This window comes from Octopus bimaculoides, chromosome 3 (genome assembly GCF_046866305.1).
Source record: "Octopus bimaculoides isolate indiv1 chromosome 3, ASM4686630v1, whole genome shotgun sequence".
In the NCBI taxonomy this organism is placed as follows: Eukaryota; Metazoa; Mollusca; class Cephalopoda; order Octopoda; family Octopodidae; genus Octopus; species Octopus bimaculoides.
Genome location: NC_142930.1, coordinates 114,830,351 through 114,849,563, shown reverse-complemented (window position 1 = coordinate 114,849,563; position 19,213 = coordinate 114,830,351). Strand labels below are relative to the sequence as shown.

The 19,213-nt window shown below is 36.3% G+C and overlaps 1 protein-coding gene across 2 annotated transcripts in view; it reads right to left on the bottom strand.

Moving 5' to 3' along the window:
* Window positions 1–623: 623 nt before the first annotated feature.
* LOC106873187 (uncharacterized) overlaps window positions 624–19,213 on the bottom strand; it is a 41,015-nt gene continuing 22,425 nt past the window's right edge. For both annotated transcript variants that reach the window (XM_014920425.3, XM_089349487.1), the window contains exons 2-4: window positions 5,342–5,422; window positions 4,196–4,302; window positions 624–1,164 (exon numbers count right to left, since the gene is read on the bottom strand). In XM_014920425.3, the coding sequence (XP_014775911.1) occupies window positions 931–1,164; window positions 4,196–4,302; window positions 5,342–5,422 (422 nt within the window). In that variant the 3' untranslated portion in view covers window positions 624–930. The remainder of the gene's footprint in view (window positions 1,165–4,195; window positions 4,303–5,341; window positions 5,423–19,213) is intronic.

Genomic DNA, 19,213 nt, shown 5'->3' with positions numbered 1-19,213 from the left:
AGGGCATCCAGGTCATAGACACCCAGCCAAAACAGACTATGGAAGCTGGTGCATCCCCTGACCTTACCAGTTCCTGTCAAGTGGTCCAACCCATGCCAGCAGGGAAAACAGATGTTAAATGATGATGATGATATATACATTACACAATAATACAGGCATGGCTGATAGGCATAGATGTGGCTGGCAGTGTGGTAAGAAGTTTGCCTCAACCACGCGGTTTCAGGTTCAGTCTCACTGCGTAAAACCTTGGACAAGTGTCTTCTATTATAGCCCTGGGCCAACTAAAGCCTTGAGTGGATTCAGAAGATAGAAATTGAAAGAAGCCCATTCTATGTGTGTATGCATGCATGTATGTATACATATATATATATATATAAATAAATATATATGTGTGTGTGTGTGTGTGTGTATTCATGTTTGTGATGTCACTGTCATTTTTCCTTGACATTGAATGATTGTTTTATGTGAGTAACTATCATGGAAACAGTATCATTCATTTTCAGTTTTCAAAGACATGTCTGGTTATGTATTATCTCAATTGGAAATGAGTGAGGGTTAGCAACATGTTTTGCGCACCCCATACAAGTTTAGCAAAGCCAACATTAAAATAGTAACACACAAAATAAGCAATATATCAAAAATTTTATTCCATTATATCATTAATTTTGCTGTTTTAATCAGCAACTGGCACTAAAACTAATTAGTATGTACATGCATACATACATATGTATATATATATACACACACATAGATACATATTAATATACACAAACACATGCATACATGTATGTATGTATACACATACATACACAAACACATACCTAAATATATATATATATACACCAGATATGTATATGTATATAATCTAATTAGTTTATAATGAAAAATCTAATTAGTACATATAAATTATTTTCCAGGTGGATCGAGGTGCTAATGATGTTCTTTCCCATGGTGCTCTTTGCCATGATGATCTTTTGATCTGCAAACCAATACAGGAACAGGGGAATGATGGATAACATAGTCACTAATACTGCCAACCAGAGTACGCCTTATAGTACCCATTCCTCTTGTGCCAGTGACGATTAGAGAAGCATTGTCTTCTTTAGCAACATTTACAATTACTTCTCCAGGACGTCCATTTATGCTTTTCACTTTGCCACCAACCTATAAGAAAACAAATGAAAATGGTAAAATTAAATAAACAATTTATATATATATATATATATATATATATATATATATATATATATATATATAGAGAGAGAGAGAGAGAGAGAGAGAGAGAGAGAGAGAGAGAGAGAGTGTGGCTGTGTTGTAAGGAGTTTGCTTTCCAACCACATGGTTCTGGGTTCATTTCCTCTGTGTGGTTCCTCAGTCAAGTGTGTTCTACAATAGCCTCAAACCAACTAAAACCTTGTGAGTGGGTTCGGTAAACAGAAATTGAAAGAAGCCCATCATATATATTGTGTGTGTGTGCATCTATGTTTGTCCCCTGCCACTGGTTGACACCAGTGTTGGTGTGTTTACATCCTTGTGACATAGTAGTCTGGCAAAAGAGAATGATAGAATAAGAACCAGGGATTGATTCATTTAACTAAAATTCTTGAAAGTGGTGCCCCAACATGGCCTTAGCCTAATAACTGAAACAGTTAAAAGAATAATGGAAAGAATATGCTCCACGATATTTATTTTTTTACTTGTTCCAGTCATGGGACTGTGGCCATTCTGGAGCACTTCTGTGAAGGATTTTTGTTGAACAAATCAACCCTAGTATTTGTTCAGTTTTGTTAAATTTGGTACTTATTCTATCAGAGTTTTTTTGCTGGACTGCTACGTTATGAGGACACAAACAAACCAACACCTGCTGGGGAATAAACACAAAGACACTCACAAACACACATTGAATAGGCACCCATGCAGTTTCCATCAACTAAACTTATTCACAAAGCTTTGATCCCAGGGCTATAGTACTAGATGCTTGTCCAAAGTGCCTTGCTGTGGAATTGAACCTGAAAACACATGATTGAAAAGTGATCTTCTTAAGCACATAGCCATGCCTAAGATTTCCTTAAAATACACAGTGTAAAGTACCTGGGTAGTAGGTGAGTGATACCTGCATGTGCAAGGTTAGTGACTAGAGGTGTATTCACTGTAACTGTTCTTTTTTTTGTTTTTAACCTTTTAGTCAAAAGGTAAAGGTAGTGCCCATGACACTTTACAGGGGTTCTAAGATTGGTGGATGGAAGGGAGGACAGGATCCTCCTAGGGAAAAACTGATCCAAATCCTTGCAACAAAAGTTCATTTTGTTCTACATTTCTGAGATGAAGAATTTATATTATTGAACTATTTAACTTATATTATTGAACTCTATTTAACTTATATTATTGAACTCTATTTAACTTATATTATTGAACTCTATTTATTGAACTCTATTCTTCTTATAATTGTTACTTTCATTGATCTTCTTAATATACAAAGTACTCTGTCTGTCTGTGTGTCCTCAATGCATGCTCAAACCTCTGGATGAATCTTTACCAAGGTGCATGAACAATTTGACCTTGGAAAGAATAATACAGTCGGGAATTATTTGTTTTTTATTAAAAATAAATAAAATTGCTCTCTATATAAAGATTCACTTCATCAAATCGTTTTTTCAACTTCCTGTGTTTGAAATTTCAGTCTTTAGCATCTAAATAAGCTATTTACATACACACGTCTATATACATCATTACAGTTGTCACGATTTCTGATAAAAAAAGAATTTCTGAAGGTACTTTCATGTCAAAAAATTTCATATGGAGACAGATGCCTTTTTCTCAATTAAATGAGGTACTATATATTGTACATTGATTTTCCAATACATATTTTGGACATTTTTGGAACAAGTCACCTTATTAAGACTTGATATTTCACATTTAAATCTCATGTGATTATTCTTGGTGCAAATCGAGTGAAAGTGTTACTAACACTTTCACTTAACTGTTTTGTCAATGTCAACATAGTCACTAAGTAACCAGCTATTTACACATACACGTAGGTATACATCATTACAGTTGTGATGATTTCAGATAAAAAAGAATTTCTGAAGTTACTTTCATTTTTTCATATTTTTCTCTGACTTTCTATTTGTGTATGATATAGACCTCTGATAGTGTGTGTGTGTGTGTGTGTGTGTGTGTGTGAGTGTGTGTGTGTGTGTGTGGGAGAGAGAGAGAGAGAGAGAGAGAAAAAAAATTTCATTTAATTGATCAACTGTCAACAGGGCATAACTACAAATTCCTGCCCCAACCCCAGCTTGGGATGATCATAACTTTCAGAAAAGTGGATATTTTTTAATGACATTTTCTACAAATATCTATTATATCATCTACATTCTGAATATACAAAATTTTTTGGGGGGAAGTGTTTTAGGAAGGGTGAGGGAAGATTTTCGGAAAATTCACTTCAATTCACTTAACTTTCAGGAAAATGAATATATTTTAATGGAATTGTCTACAAATATACCTCAGACTATGTAGATTATGAGTATGTAGGAACTTTTGGGGAAAACAATTGGGGTTATATTTGAGAACTGTTCCCCACTCAGGGGTGTTTTGGAACACGCTGTCCATATTTGTTACATTTTCTCTGTTTGTGCATCTGTAGATCTCTACTGAAGCAACAGGCATTTTCAGGTACAACGTGCTCCAAATACTTACTGACAATTGAAGGTGATTGCAAAGACAAAGATCGACCTGGTTTTTTTAACAATTTTAACAGTGAGATCATCGGATAAAACATGTTATTGACATTAATGTACCTCAGTTAATTACTGTTGAGAACTGCATAATCCAGGTTTCATTTTACTGAGAGATTTGAAAGGCATACTTCAATTTCATTATTTTCAATAACCTGAGAAACACCAGGTTATTAACATATAAAGGTGGTATCTCAGCTAGTAGGAAGAAAAACCTGCGTAGTCTATGTTTCATGTTAGAAATCTAAAAGGCATTTTTAAATTTCATTATTTTCTTTAAGCTGGACAACGCCGGGTATTTCTGTTAGTACACTTATAAAATAAACTAGCATGTATCTAACTATCTATCTATCAATATATAATATATAGATGTGTGTGTGTGTGTGTGTGTGTGTGTGTGTGTGTATTTAGAAGTTGATTTGTATATGTGTGTGTTTATGCTGTAAAATACTACTTACTCCTGCATTTTTAAGCATTTCACCAAATTTTTCTAACTGTGCTTTAACTTGTTTCTCTTCCTCTTTCATCATGTCGACCAAGATAGTCACATCAGCCATAACATAGGCTAAAAACAGGAGAAAAAAAAGACAACATAAGGAAAAAAAAATAAAGATAACCATAGTAAAAAGAACCAAATAAATGAATAAGTAATAAATAAATAAATAAGAACCATCTTCATAGGCAAGCATTACTTATTAAAGTCCACAAAATTAAATAATTTTCTGTTATAAGGGAAGGGTGAATTTTGATAGCCTCTCCTTTTGGAGAAGAAATGAAATAAGCTTTACTTTATATATTACTTAGGATTACATCCTAAAAGAAAAGGCAAACGGAAATATAGTTATTGCATGGAATATTCTATCTTTAGAATTTCAAACTAAATATATTCTCACCCAACATTTCAGACATCATACTTCTATAAAGATTGAAGTTTTGTTTTTTTGTGTTTTAACCCTTTGGTTACCATATCTTTGCTGAAGTACTCTACCTTGGTTTCAATTAATTTTGAAAATTAAGAAGACTTTTGTAAAATTACCATATTTGATGGTATTTAAGATGCATTTTTTTTGTTTCCAAAAAATGTCTCAAAAATTCAACCCAGGTTGAAAAGTTGGGCCATTACTACAGGCTTTAATGCACTAAAACTGCATTTCTTGAATATGTGCTGCTGAAGTAAGGATGCATCTACTATGCCTGTGCATCCAATATGACCATGCTTTTTTTTGGTGCCACATAAAAAGCACCCAGTGCACTCTGTAAAAGTGGTTGGTATTAGGAAACCAAGCTAAAACAGACTATGGAACCTGGTTCAGCTCTCCAAGTAGCAAGCGCCTGTCAAACCATCCAACCCATACCAGCATGGAAAACAGACTTTAAATGGTGGTAATGATGATGAAACCCAGCATGTTATTAATCAAGCTGTCATTTGGAACATAAATTAAAACAAAATTTCAAAGGAGGGTTTTAATTAAAAATTACTTTGTTTAAATTTGAAATCATATTTTAAAACAGGACATTTTTATCATAGATTCAAGGCAGGTTCTGATAGGTTGGTGCCAAAAGGGTTAATCAGAAGAGCAAAAATTACATAACCTTGTACTTACGAGAATGTGTAATGGACTGAAACTCTGGGCAGTAAACCAAAATGATATGGTCATTTTGTCTGTAGACTTGTTCCATGTACCCTAAAGAAAAGATTTAAATAAAGGGAGATAATATTAGAACCAGCATACAGAAGAAAGCGCACAAGTAAAGATGAAATGAGCATAAGATTAAATGCCTTAGAACACAGGTTTTCTATGTGGGCAGTACAGCCCTCAAGGCATGTCCTTAGGGACATTAGGGTCTAGGAAGTAATGATGGGGATGGTGAAGTAACGACTAAATTTTTACCTACAACAATATATTATATATGATAAAACTCTGGTACTTTTTGGTTATTTCACCCCCGTTAAAAAATGGGGTTATTTCCCATATGTAAAAAAAAAAATAACATCGCTTTTTTTCAAGTGAGCTTTATGTATGTCTTACCCTCCTTTTTTTTTTTTTTTTTCTATTCCAGCTTGTGAGTCACTTAAACTCATGGGCCTTGGGCCGCTGCCCTGGCTAACCTCCACCTCTTCTCAATGGGACTGTATGTATATGTGTGTGTGTGTGTATATATATATATATATATATATATATATATATATATATATATGCGAGTAAAAATAAATACAAAAAAAGGGGGTTTTTTTGTATGATTGTGTATAGAGGAATATATTATTTTGTTTAAAAGAGTTCCAACACTGTCTGTTTTTTATGTTTTCTTTATATTCCTTGTGGTATTTCATATTTTCTATACTTTGTAGTATTTCATCATGGCCGGTATGACAGACTTTAACAGACTGTATATATATATATAGTGTATGCAATATATGTCTACGTATATATATATATATGTATGTAATATATATATGTCTATATATAGAGATATATGGATGTATGTATGTGTGTGTTTATGTGTATGAATGTCTATGTGTGTTTGGAAATGAACTCAGCTCACTTGAAAAAAAGTGGTTTTTATATATGGGAGATAACCCACGTTTTTAGTTGGGAGATAACCAAAAGGTACCGATAAATTTACAACTTTTGTTGTTTTTCGTTTTTTTTTTTATCATTTCCAGTTAAAAGCTTATACAATCCATTTTTGGAAAATAAGAAATCCCAAACCTTACAAATTCTTAGGCAGGTATCATCTTTTACTTGTCTTTTACAAGTTTTAGATTGTGATCATGCTGGAGCACCACCGTGAAGAACTTTAGTCGAATGAATCAAGTACAGTACTTAATGTCTTTCTTAAGTCTGGTACTTATTTTGTCAATCTCTTTTGCAAAACTGCTAAGTTACAGGTACATAAGCACAGGCACAAAGAGACACACATAAATATATACATATATATATTAACAGTGGGCTTCTTTCAGTTTCTATCTACCAAATTCGTTCACAAGGCTTTGGTTAACTTGGAGCCATAATAGAAGACACTTTCCCAAGATGTCACATGGAACCGTGTGGTTGAGAAGCAAACTTCTTACCACATAGCCACACCTGCACTTATGAATATATTACATATATATATATAACAGTAACATCCACCCCTAGGGGTTAGCCACACTTAAGTGGCAATACACTTCACTTTATCGTGCAGTTACTGTTAATACTTCATTTAGAGAATTAACATTGCTTGTTTTCACTTTTTCGATATCAGTGAAGAATTTCACTGGAAAAATATACATAAGGTTGCCAAGAATTTATATCTCTCATCGAAGGTCGGTAGCTATCGGACGCTGACGAAGGGAAATAACCCTGAAACCCGGGTCCGTTCGTGCTACAATCACGATGAGAGGGATAACTTCCCTTGGCAAAACAAACAGGACACAGTAGTGTGTTGATAAGCCAGCTGGAGGAGATGTCCTCCTGGGGCTAAAGCAACAGTAACATCCACCCCTAGGGGTCAGCCACACTTAAGTGGCAATACACTTCACTTTATCGTGCAGTTACTGTTAATACTTCATTTAGAGAATTAACATTGCTTATATATATATATATATATATATATATATATATATATACCTACACACATCATATATCAAATTATTGTTTTGATTTGAAGACTGCGTGAGGAAACATGACCTAATGGTTAGGGTGTTTGGCACATGGTCACAATGTCATGGGTTCGTTTCCTAGACAGGGTAGTGTGTTTTGTGTCTTTGGGCAAAGTACTTCACTCGAGTGCGTTACTTTGCTCCATGTTGCTCCAGTCTGATTAACTGATAATACCTCCCCCCCAAAACTAAGGAAATCCCTACCACCTCCCAAATCTTTATTATCAAGGAAACCTAAGAGTTTGCATCTCCTATAACAGATGCAGACGTGGTTGAAAAGATTGCTTCCCAAACACATGGTTTCAGGTTCAATTCAATGCATAGCACCTTAGGCAAGAGTCTTCTGCTGTAACTTTGGTCTGACCAAAGCCTTGTGAATGCATTTGGTAGACAGAAACTGAAATAAGGCGGCGAGCTGGCAGAAACGTTAGCACGCCCGGCAAAATGCTTAGCGGTATTTTGTCTGCCGTTACATTCTGAGTTCAAATTCTGCCGAGGTTGACTTTGCCTTTCATCCTTTTGGGGTCGATAAATTAAGTACCAGTTATGTACTGGAGTCGATGCAATCGACATAATCCCTTTGTCTGTCCTTGTTTGTCCCCTCTATGTTTAGCCCCTTGTGGGCAATAAAGAAATAAGAAACTGAATAAGTCGGTGAGCTGGCAGAAATGTTAGCACGCCGGGAGAAATGCTTAGCGGTATTTCATGTTTTTACGTTCTGAGTTCAAATTCCGCCGAGGTCAACTTTGCCTTTCATCCTTTCGGGGTCAATAAATTAAGTACCAGTTACGTACTGGTTTGATGCAATCGACTTTGTCTGTCCTTGTTTGTCCCCTCTATGTTTAGCCCCTTGTGGGCAATAAAGAAATAAGAAACTGAAAAAGGTATAGTGTGAATGTGTGTGTATATCCATGTATGTGGTTTTCTCCTTGTCTTGACACTGGATTATAGTTGTAAATGAGAATCACTACTGTTGTTTAAGCAGATTTCTATAAAACCAGATTTCTATAAAAACATGTCTGGTCATGGGGATATAACTGTAGAAAATCTGCCTTGATGAATTCTATCTGATCCATGCAAACGCAGAAAGATGGACATTAAAATGATGATGACAATGATGATGTTAAATATAGCTCCAGGGAAAAACTGAAGCAAAGCATACCTGGTAAAATTGCATGAGTAAAATTACACTAAAGCTCTCTACCCTATTTAAGTTTGCTTTGGCAGAACATACAGAAGTTGGCTAATAATAACAAGTATGTATGAAGTTCTTGAAAAGGAAAGAACAAGGAAATACATTTGGTGTTGAATTAAATAACAGAAGTTGGCAGATGCACAATCTATGAAATTATAACTGATTATGCAGCTGTACTTCAAGTATTATGTATTGGTGACCATCCAGTTTAATAACTTCTTTCCATATTAATACCACTGCACAAGAGACTTAAGAGTTTAGTCTCTAGCTTTAATATAACAATGTACAACCAAATAATAACAGTAGCTGCAAAATTAATCTGTAATCTTACAGAAAATATCATACATGTGTGTGTGTGTGTGAATATAGATATCTTTTATACTGTTATCTTGCTTCAGTCATTGGACTGCAGCCATACTGAGGCTCCAACTTGAAAGCTTTATTTTTGTTTGTTTCTTTTAAAGTCTGGTATTTGTGTCTTATTGGTCTCTTTTGCTGAACCACTAAGTTATAAGGACATAAACAAACCAACACTGGTTGTCAAGCAATCGGGGAGCAAACACATAGACACACACATATATATATCCCTTACATATATATATATATATATATATATATATATGTCTTTACTCCTTTACTTGTTTCACTCATTTGACTGCGGCCATGCTGGAGCACCACGTTTAGTCGAGCAAATCGACCCCAGGACTTATTCTTTGTAAGCCTAGTACTTATTCTATCGATCTCTTTTGCCGAACCGCTAAGTTATGGGGGACGTAAACACATCACCAACGGTTGTCAAGTGATGATGGGGGGGACAAACACAGACACACAAACACACATACATATATATATATATATCACTTGACAACCGATGGTGGTGTGTTTACGTCCCCCGTAACCTAGCGGTTCAGCAAAAAAGATCGATAGAATAAGTACTAGGCTTACAAAGAATAAGTCCTGGTTGCCACGCACACATAAATATTTATGTATAAGCATTCCCATTCCAGGAATCAAACTCAGGCCATTAGAAAGAAAGTATATTTATGTACATATATATATATATATATATATATATATATATATATATATATATATACACACACACACACACACATATACATGATAGGCTTCCACACAGTTTCTGTCAAACAAATTCACTCACAAGGCATGATCGGCTTGATGCTGTAGTAGAAAACACTTTACCAGGGTGCCACACAGTGGGAGTGCACCTGAAAGCACATGGTTCCAAAGAGACCTCCTTCACCACATAAACATGTCCGTACATATATATATCATCCTCATCATTGTTTCAGCATCCACTTTTCCATGTTTGAATGAGTTAGGTGGAATTTGTTAAGATAGATTTTTGGATGCCCTTCCAGTTGCCAACCTTCACCTGTTTCCAAATAAGGTAATATTTCCTCATAACAGGACATGCCCTCACAGTATATTAGAAATGAAAGATGCAGCCGGCACTAGGCTGACACTCATTTACAACTATCACATGATGCTAAAGCAAGGAGACACTACTCTTCCCCCACACATACACACAAAATGGGATTCTTTCAATTTCCATCTATCAAATTCGCTCACAAGGCCTTGGTCAACCTAGGATCATTGTAGAAGACACTTGCCCAAGGTGCAATTCAGTGGGATTGAATCTAGAACCATGTGGTTGGGAAGCAAGCTTCTTACCACAGAGCCATGCCTGCACCATGTGTGTGTGTGTGTGTGTGTGTGTGAAAGATTGCTTGAAGTCCCATGGCATGTTTTTAAATTCTACCAACTTAAAGTATTGAAAAGCATGAAACTATTAACAAGATAGGTGTAGGAGTGGCTGTGTGGTAAGTAGCTTGCTTACCAACCACATGGTTCCGGGTTCAGTCCCACTGCGTGGCATCTTGGGCAAGTGCCTTCTACTATAGCCTCGGGCCGACCAAAGCCTTGTGAGTGGATTTGGTAGATGGAAACTGAAAGAAGCCCATCGTATATATGTATGTGTGTATGTGTTTGTGTGCCTATGTTTGTCCCTCCAATATCGCTTGACAACCGATGCTGGTGTGTTTACGTCCCCACAACTTAGCGGTTCAGCACAAGAGACCGATAGAATAAGTACAAGGCTTCCAAAGAATAAGTCCTGCGGTCGAGTTGCTTGACTAAAGGCGGTGCTCCAGCATGGCCATAGTCAAAAGACTGAAAGAAGTAAAAGAGTAAAAGAGTAAGTCTTTCGTAATATGATATATATGTGTGTGTGTGTGTGTGTGTGTGCAAATATGTATATACACAAATATATATATACACACACACACACACACACATGATATACACACTGTCACAAGGTGTCTATTATATAGCCCAAAATAAATACAAATATCCTATACAAAGATGAAAGAAAATTGATCGATATCAGTGTTCAGTGGTACAATAAACATTTCCTCTAAATTATATTGTTACATCACAGTAAATAATCTCTGATTTTTTTGTTTTTTTTATTGTTATTATCTTTATTTCTTATCATACTCTGAGAATCTAACAATCGTCGGTTAAGATTCCAGGAGAAATATTCACAGAAATTCAGTCTGCTGAATTAATGCAAGCCATCTTTGTGTGAACAGCTCTCTTACCGATTCTCATATCACCAGAAAAGTAATCAATAATAGATAATGTATTCTCTCAGGTGAAACTAGTAAATTTCGTTTTTGTATTTGGTTTTTAAGATTCTTGATGTGAAGAAATGTTGAAACAGATTTTGTTGTATCTTGGGAGGGTCATTATGCCAGCAGTAGACTCACACACACACACACACATACACACTCATTCTATTTCACTTCTTTTATTAATATTTGTCAGGTGGGAAGCAGGCAGAATCATTAGCATGCCAGGTGAAATGTTTAGCAGCATTTCATCTGTCTTCATAATCTGAGTTCAAATTCTGCTGGGGTCAGCTTTGCTTTTGGTCTTTTGGAAGTCAATAAAAAAAAGTACCAGTTGAATACTGGGGTCGACATAATCAACTTAGTCCTTCCCCATGACCTGCTGGCTTTGTGCTAACATTTGAAACCAATAATAGTCTGTTGGTTAACCATTTACGCAATTAACTAATCGATTGATTGCTTAACCATTCTGTCAATGAATCAATCAGTTAATTTTATTAAAATCCCATTCTCTGCCAGGAGCAGAGAGGCCATATCAATGATGAGGTTATGAATGGCAATGAAAGGACGTGAAATTTAAGCGTCTACATGTTCACCAGCAAACCAGTGAAGATGGGGAAGCTTCAGATATGGTCATTCGATCTGCTAGAAATAGCAGCCAAATATTTTTTAATTTATTCTCTATCACCACCTCCAGCACCACTACCATCACTATCACTTAATGTCCATCTTCCAAGCTGGCATGGGTTGTACAGTTTGACAGGATCTATTTGCAACAGCGTCTGCATTCACTTGATTTCTACAGCCAAATGCTCTTCCCTTCCTGCCATCTTAAAAAATAGGAACACATTTCATCCTAGGTGGCTGTACATTGGTAAAAGTTGTTGGCACTCCGTCGCTTACGACGTCGAGAGTTCCAGTTGATTCGATCAACGGAACAGCCTTCTTGTGAAATTAACATGCAAGTGGCTGAGCAATCCACAGACACGTGTACCCTTAACGTAGTTCTCGTGGATATTCAGCGTGACACAGTGTGACAAGGCTGACCCTTTGAATTACAGGCACAACAGAAACTGGAAGTAAGAGTGAGAGAAAGTTGTGGTGAAAGAGTACAGCAGGTTTCGCCACCATCCCCTGCCGGAGCCACGTGGAGCTTTAGGTGCTTTCACTCAATAAACACTCTGGGAATTGAAACCGCGAGTCCGCTGCCCTAACCACTGGGCCATTGCGCCTCCACTATTGGTAAAAGAAGGTGAGATGATCATGGATGGAATGTCCTTTCTGATTTAAATAAAGCCAGCTCTACCAAGGCTGGGCAAGAGCTAAACAACAACAACAAACTTGGGATGAATGGAACCTACATAGAGAGACAACAAAGAAAATAGATAAGAACCAACAGTCTTGATTAGTTGTCCACATAGGATGGTTGATTTGACTTCAATTAACTGAGATTTCATAAGAGTTCTATTATAGCAGATAAGGGAAGTGGAGATAGACAAACACTTTATGGTAACCTGCTTCATTGCTTCACATTTCTATGGTAAAATTTTGTCAGGGTCAACATTAACCCTTTAGTGTTCGCATTATTCTGCCAAAATTAATGCTTTTTATCCACACTGTTTTGAACTAATCATGCATTATCATGTAGCTATGAGATTTTGATGAGGTTGTTGTTAATTTTTAAAACGATATTGTAGGGTTGGTGTGAGAGACCAGATCTGGCCAGTTTGAACATAAAACAGGCGAAATACTTTTGGCCGGATATGGCCATTTTAAATTCTAAAGGTTTAAATGTAATTCAGCCAAAATATTTTGTGCTTGGGAGAGTCCATTATACCAATAATTATTATTCAAGTGGTAAGCTGGCAGAATTCAGTAGCATTCAGGACAAACTGCCTTTACATTTTGAGTCCAAATTCTGCTGAGGTTGATTTTGCCTCTCATCTTTTCAGGAATGGTTGGTGAGCACTATGGTTGATGAAATTGACTTACCACTCCCCTAAAATTTCAGGCCCTGAGTCTATAGTAGAAAGACTTAGGATTTTTGTGGTTTTCATTACTGTTTACAATTTTGTTCCAATTGTTTTCAAATTTGATATATGGATTAAATTTTGCATACTAGCTTTTAAAATTTGCAAAATTTGGGTATTTTAGCCAATCAGAAGCAAGTATTTTGCATATCACCATGGCAAAGAAGTCTGTTTCTATAGTAACCAAAGCAAAGAAGCACCACGTGTTCCATAGCTGATTGTGAAGAACTATTTCCACAGTAACCAAAGATGCTGTGCTTGCACACAAGGAGTATAACCACCACTTGTTCTATAACAGATGGAACTCACAATTTTTCTTGAATTTTTTGACATGCCGATGCCCCTGCCCCTGATGATGGAAAAAGCAGCAAATGCCCTGTTTTCTGATTGGCTGAAAATTCTGAAAATTACCAAACTTTGTAACAATTTTGCAAAATTTTTCTGGACTAAATCATCATCATTATTGTTTAACATCTGCTTTCCATGCTAGCATGGGTTGGATGATTCGACTGGGGACTGGCGAACCAGATGGCTACACCAGACTCCAATCTGATCTGGCAATGTTTCTACAGCTGGATGCCCTTCATAATGCCAACCACTCCAAGAGTGTAGTGGGTGCTTTTTACGTGCCACCGGCATGAGGGCCAGTCCAACAGTACTGGCAACGGCCACGCTCAAATGGTGTTTTTTACGTGCCAATGTTTTGTTCACATGCCAGTAAGGCGAAGCTGGAAACAATCGCGCTCAAATGGTGCTTTTCACGTGCCACGAATAACAAATTAGGACTCAGCATCAAAAATTACATCTATATGATACATCAAAAAAATATTTTTAAAGATAATTGTAAACAGTGTTGAAAACCCACAAAGATCCAAGGATTATTATTATTATTTTTTATATTATTCACTCAACTTTATATTTCTAATATTTAACTTTACTTATTTTCCAGGAGAAAATGTCAAGCCAAAAGATTAACGGATTTTGAAGAAAAAGAATGATGTATTTACACCATGTTATCACTGTCTTGGTGCGATGGTTTGATGGCTGCAAGAACAGCTGTCAGTGAAGAAGGAGATTTGGAGAGTGCGGAGGTCATTTGTCTCAAAGTGATATTTTCTTTTAACTTATCTTTGACTGCTGATATTAAAGTGAAAAATTGTAAATCATTTTTTATAAAATAAATAATTTAAGTCTTTGTAAAATAACTGAAAAAGAAACACCATTCTAAATTAAAACGTATTTATTAACAACTATAACAATTTTTGTTATTTTACTTGTGAAAGGACATATTTTGCCAATAAAACACAGACAGATTTTTACTTCAGCTTTATTATTATTATCATTATTATCATTTCTATTATTTTAGTGTCCTTTGTCACACATCCTGCGACCTCTTCAGTAACTCTTTATTCCACATGTTTCCCCTTTTTCTGTTTAGTATAAACCCTGGAGGAGACACAGTTTTACAAACTGAAGTTGTCATGTTGTAATGATCAAGCTCAAGAAGATTACCACCACCACCACCATTGGCACCAACACCATGACTGCCAACTGGTTCTTGTGTCTAATTTAGCACGGTTCACTTTGGATTAGAACACCTGTTTTAGTGGGGACTTTTTTTTCAGCAGACATTAAGTCACCATCAAAATGGGAGAATGTACGCTATGATTACTGATAGTCAATCTTTCCTTGAATAAGTTGTGTGTATATATATATATATTTTGGAAGGTTTGGAGGTGATGTACAGGAATTATATATTAGAAAAAATAATAAGGTACTCAGATATCTGGATGGTCGTACATTTACAGATTTTTATTCATATGTCACACGTTTCATAAATTAGCGCTTGCACCTATTCTTGTAGGATTTTCAAATTTTTTTCAGAAACATGTGACATATGAATAAAAATCTGTAAATGTACAACCATCCAAATATCTGAGTACTTGATTATTTTGTCTAATATATATATATATATATATATATATATATATATATGTTAATATATTTTTTTCACCAAAAATTTGGCAAAAAATATAGTATCTGTTAACAATCTTAGCAAAAAACTCACAGTTGAGTTTTTGTATATATATATCAACTTCAAATAGAGCTCAAAACTGATCCGTTGAAAATACTTTATTACAACAATAATAATAATAATAATAATAATAGACCTATGTACATTTCGATAGAACATCCAGAATGATTAATACATATCATAAAATATTATAACATATTATAAAATATAGGATACTCCATCTCCTCAGGGTCCCATTATTATTGCTATCATTATTATCATTATTATTAGCAATACACAGCCAATAAAAACAGAAACCATTCAAATCCAATTTTCATAGTTGACCCATGAAAATATACAAAACAGGATGAAAAAGTAATAGATGGCACACAACTTTTCATCCCAAATGTGCAAGGAACGAGCAGACAGCAAATTAACTCAAACCTAAAAATTTTATATTATAAATTTCAGTTACTGTTCAATTTAGAACGCTATAAAATTTAAAAAATCCGTTAGAGCAATAATCATCAAAATAAATAAATAAATAAATCATTTAGCATCTGCTTTCCATGCTGGCATGGGTTGGACAGTTTGGTATGGAGCTGGCTTGACTCCAATTGTCTGCTGTGGAATGGTTTTTATGGCTGGATACCCTTCCAAACGTCAATGACTTAAGTGAGTTGGGTGTATTTTACATGCCACTGTCACGGGTCCATTTATGCATGGGTGCTGAAAGGACATTCCTGTATGTGTGGAAGACTGTGTGATGCTACTTAGCTTGACGCATCTTCTCAAGTACATTATTTGTGTGTGTGTGTGTGTGTATGTACGTGTGTGTGCGCATGTGCATGTGTGTGTGTTCATCCATCCATCGCACTACTGCTTGATAACCTGTGATGGTTTATTTACAACCCCATAGCTTAGCTGTTCAGCAAAACAACCAAATAGAATACCAGGCTTTAAATACAAGTGAAGGGGTCAATTGGTTTGACTAAACCAGCAGTTTTTAATGTGAGCAGTACTGACCCCCCACTGGGTGTGGTGGAAAGATCCGAGGGTGGGGGGGGGGGGGTGAAGAAAAGTGGGGGCAATAATGGGGTAGCCAAAAGGAGGAGATGGATGTAAAAACAAAACAGTGGGTTAACCAGGTTAAGTTTTATTTATGGAATACATTTGTTTGGAATTTGCTTTAGAAAGTGGTCTATGTTTATGGTGGTGTGTTGTGGAGGAGAGTGGGGTAGGAATGTGGCCTGGGTGCCAAGGGAGGAGCAGCCTGAAAATCGTTGAGAACCACTGGACTAAACCATCTAAAGTTGGGCTCCAGCATGGCCACAGTCTAATGACTGAAACAAGTAAAAGAAAAAGTAAAAAAAAATAGAAAGATGAAATAGAGAAAAAAAAGAAGTGTTATGCTAATTGTCCTAGATACATATGTTAATGAGAAACTACTAAAAGCTGTCTCAGGTCAAAAGTTCATGCGATCATATGATCGCATGAACTTTTGACCTGACACATATGATCACATGTGAGGGGAGGAGAAGTCACTCACATCCTGGTTGACCTGGGTTTTTTTCTGCAAATTTAGCAGATGCAGTTATTGACTGCCATTCAACTACCATTCTTCAATCATCAATCATCATCACCATTATGTCATTGCTGAAATGAATCTAGTTTGTTCTTCAAAAGAAAAACAAAACATTTACATGCAAATATACTCTGCTTGCTTGCCAATCACAACACGGGGTGTGTGTGTGTGTGTGTGTGTGTGTGGCATTGCTACTAATTTATCAATGGGGAAAGCATGAAGACTGCAATTTTCTTTATGTTTGTGTGTAAATATATATATGTATGTGTATCTATAACTTAACAGTTTAGCCAAAGTCACCAACAGAATAAATACCAATCTTGCAAAAAATAGATACTGCAGTTGCTTTATTTGATAAAGCCCTTCGAAATTGTGCCCCAGCATGGCTGCAGTCAAATGACCGAAACAAGTAAAATGTGTGTGTGTGTGTGTGTGTGTGTGTGTGTGTGTGTGTGTTCACACATCTACTAAAGAATGATTCCCCTCTATCCACTTTAAATTAGCACTCCATCAGTTTATGATGATGATGAGGGTTCCAGCTGATGTGATCAACGGAACAGCCTGCATGTGGCTGAGTACTCCACAGACATGCATACCCTTAATGTAGTTCTCAGGGAGATTCAGCATGAGACAGAGTGTGACAAGGCTGGCCCTTTGAAATATAGATACTGCTCATTTTTGCCAGCTGAGTGGACTGGAGCAACGTAAAATAAAGTATCTTGCTTAAGGAAACAATGCACTGCCAAGGAACCAAACTCATAAACTTACAACCATGAGTCAAACACCCTAACCACTAAGCTACATACCTTCACTCTCCTCGTTCTATCTAAACCATAAACATCAGTCTTTTTCATACAAAGTATCTCTCTTTTTTTGTGAAGGTAAGAGTATTGGTTGGAATTTGTAGCAGAATCTTTAATTTCCTTATAAAATAATAGTTTGTTATTGTTTGATTCTAGCCATGACCATCACATTCTTAAGACAGTCTAAGGCAGCGAGCTGGCAGAAACGTTAACACGCCGGTCGAAATGGTTAGCAGTTTTTCATCTGTCTTTATGTTTTGATTTCAGATTCTGCCGAGGTCGACTTTGCCTTTCGTCCTTTCGGGGTCGATAAATTAAGTACCAGTTGCATACTGGGGTCGATCTAATTGACTGGCCTCCTCCACCAAAAATTTCAGGCTTTGTGCCTAGAGTATAAAAGATTCTTAAGACAGTCTAAGACTGCATCACCCAGTGTGTCTCTTTTTAAAAAAGAAAAAAAATTACAAGGTGAGATCTGACCTGACCAACACCTTGCAAGTGGATTTGGTAAACAGAAACTGAAAGAAAACTCATTTTGTGTGTGTGTGTGTGTGTGTGTGTGTGTGCGTGTGTGCGTGCGTGCGTGCGTGCGTGCGTGCGTGTGTGTATCCTTGTCCTTGACATTGCACAACAGTTGTAAACAAGCATCACCATCATACAAGTGGTGTTGTTCTTTCCCAATCTCCTGAGAGAAATATGTCCAGCCATGGTAGGTGGCAGGAGAAAAGACCTTGCTTAGAAACAAGTGATGGTTAGCAACAGGAAAGACATCCAGACTAGAAAACCTGACTCAATGAATTCCATCCGACCCATACCAGCATGGAAAAGTCGATGTTAAATGATGATGACAATGATGATGATGAACTGTTATCTGTGACTTGTTTCAACTGAGGCCATGCTGGTGTGCCACTTTAAATAAATTTTAATTGAATGAATTGACCCCTAACACTCCTTTTTTCTAAACCTGCTACTTATTCTATCAGTCTCTTTTGCCGAACTGAGAAGTTACAGGAACATAAACATACCAACACCAGTTGTCAAGGAGTAGTGGGACACACACACGCACACAACAGGTTTCTTTTGGTTTCCATCCGCCAAATCCACTCACAAGGCTTTAGTTAGCCAGAGGCTATAGTAGAAGACACTTGCTCAAGGTGACGTGCAGTAGGACTGAACCCAGAACCAAGTGGTTGGGAAGATACTTCTTATCACAGCCACAATGATGGTGATGATGATGATGATATAAAATGTATTTTTCTGCTTTCACCATATACCTCCTCACATGAATTAAGCATTGCTCTACCTCAATAGAAAATTGTTTTTGACAGTCATCCATCTAGACTCAAGATGATTTATAACAGATCATAAACACCAAGAGAACAATTAATCTAAGGACAAATAACACATTAAAATATTTAGAATAACATTGGCAAAAGTTAATGCACAATATTGTGTTCCCACCCCCACCCCAACAGAGTCTGCACTCAAATGATAAAGAATACATGTCACAATGCAGTGTAGCCAATGCTCTACCAATTCTGCCAACTCACTC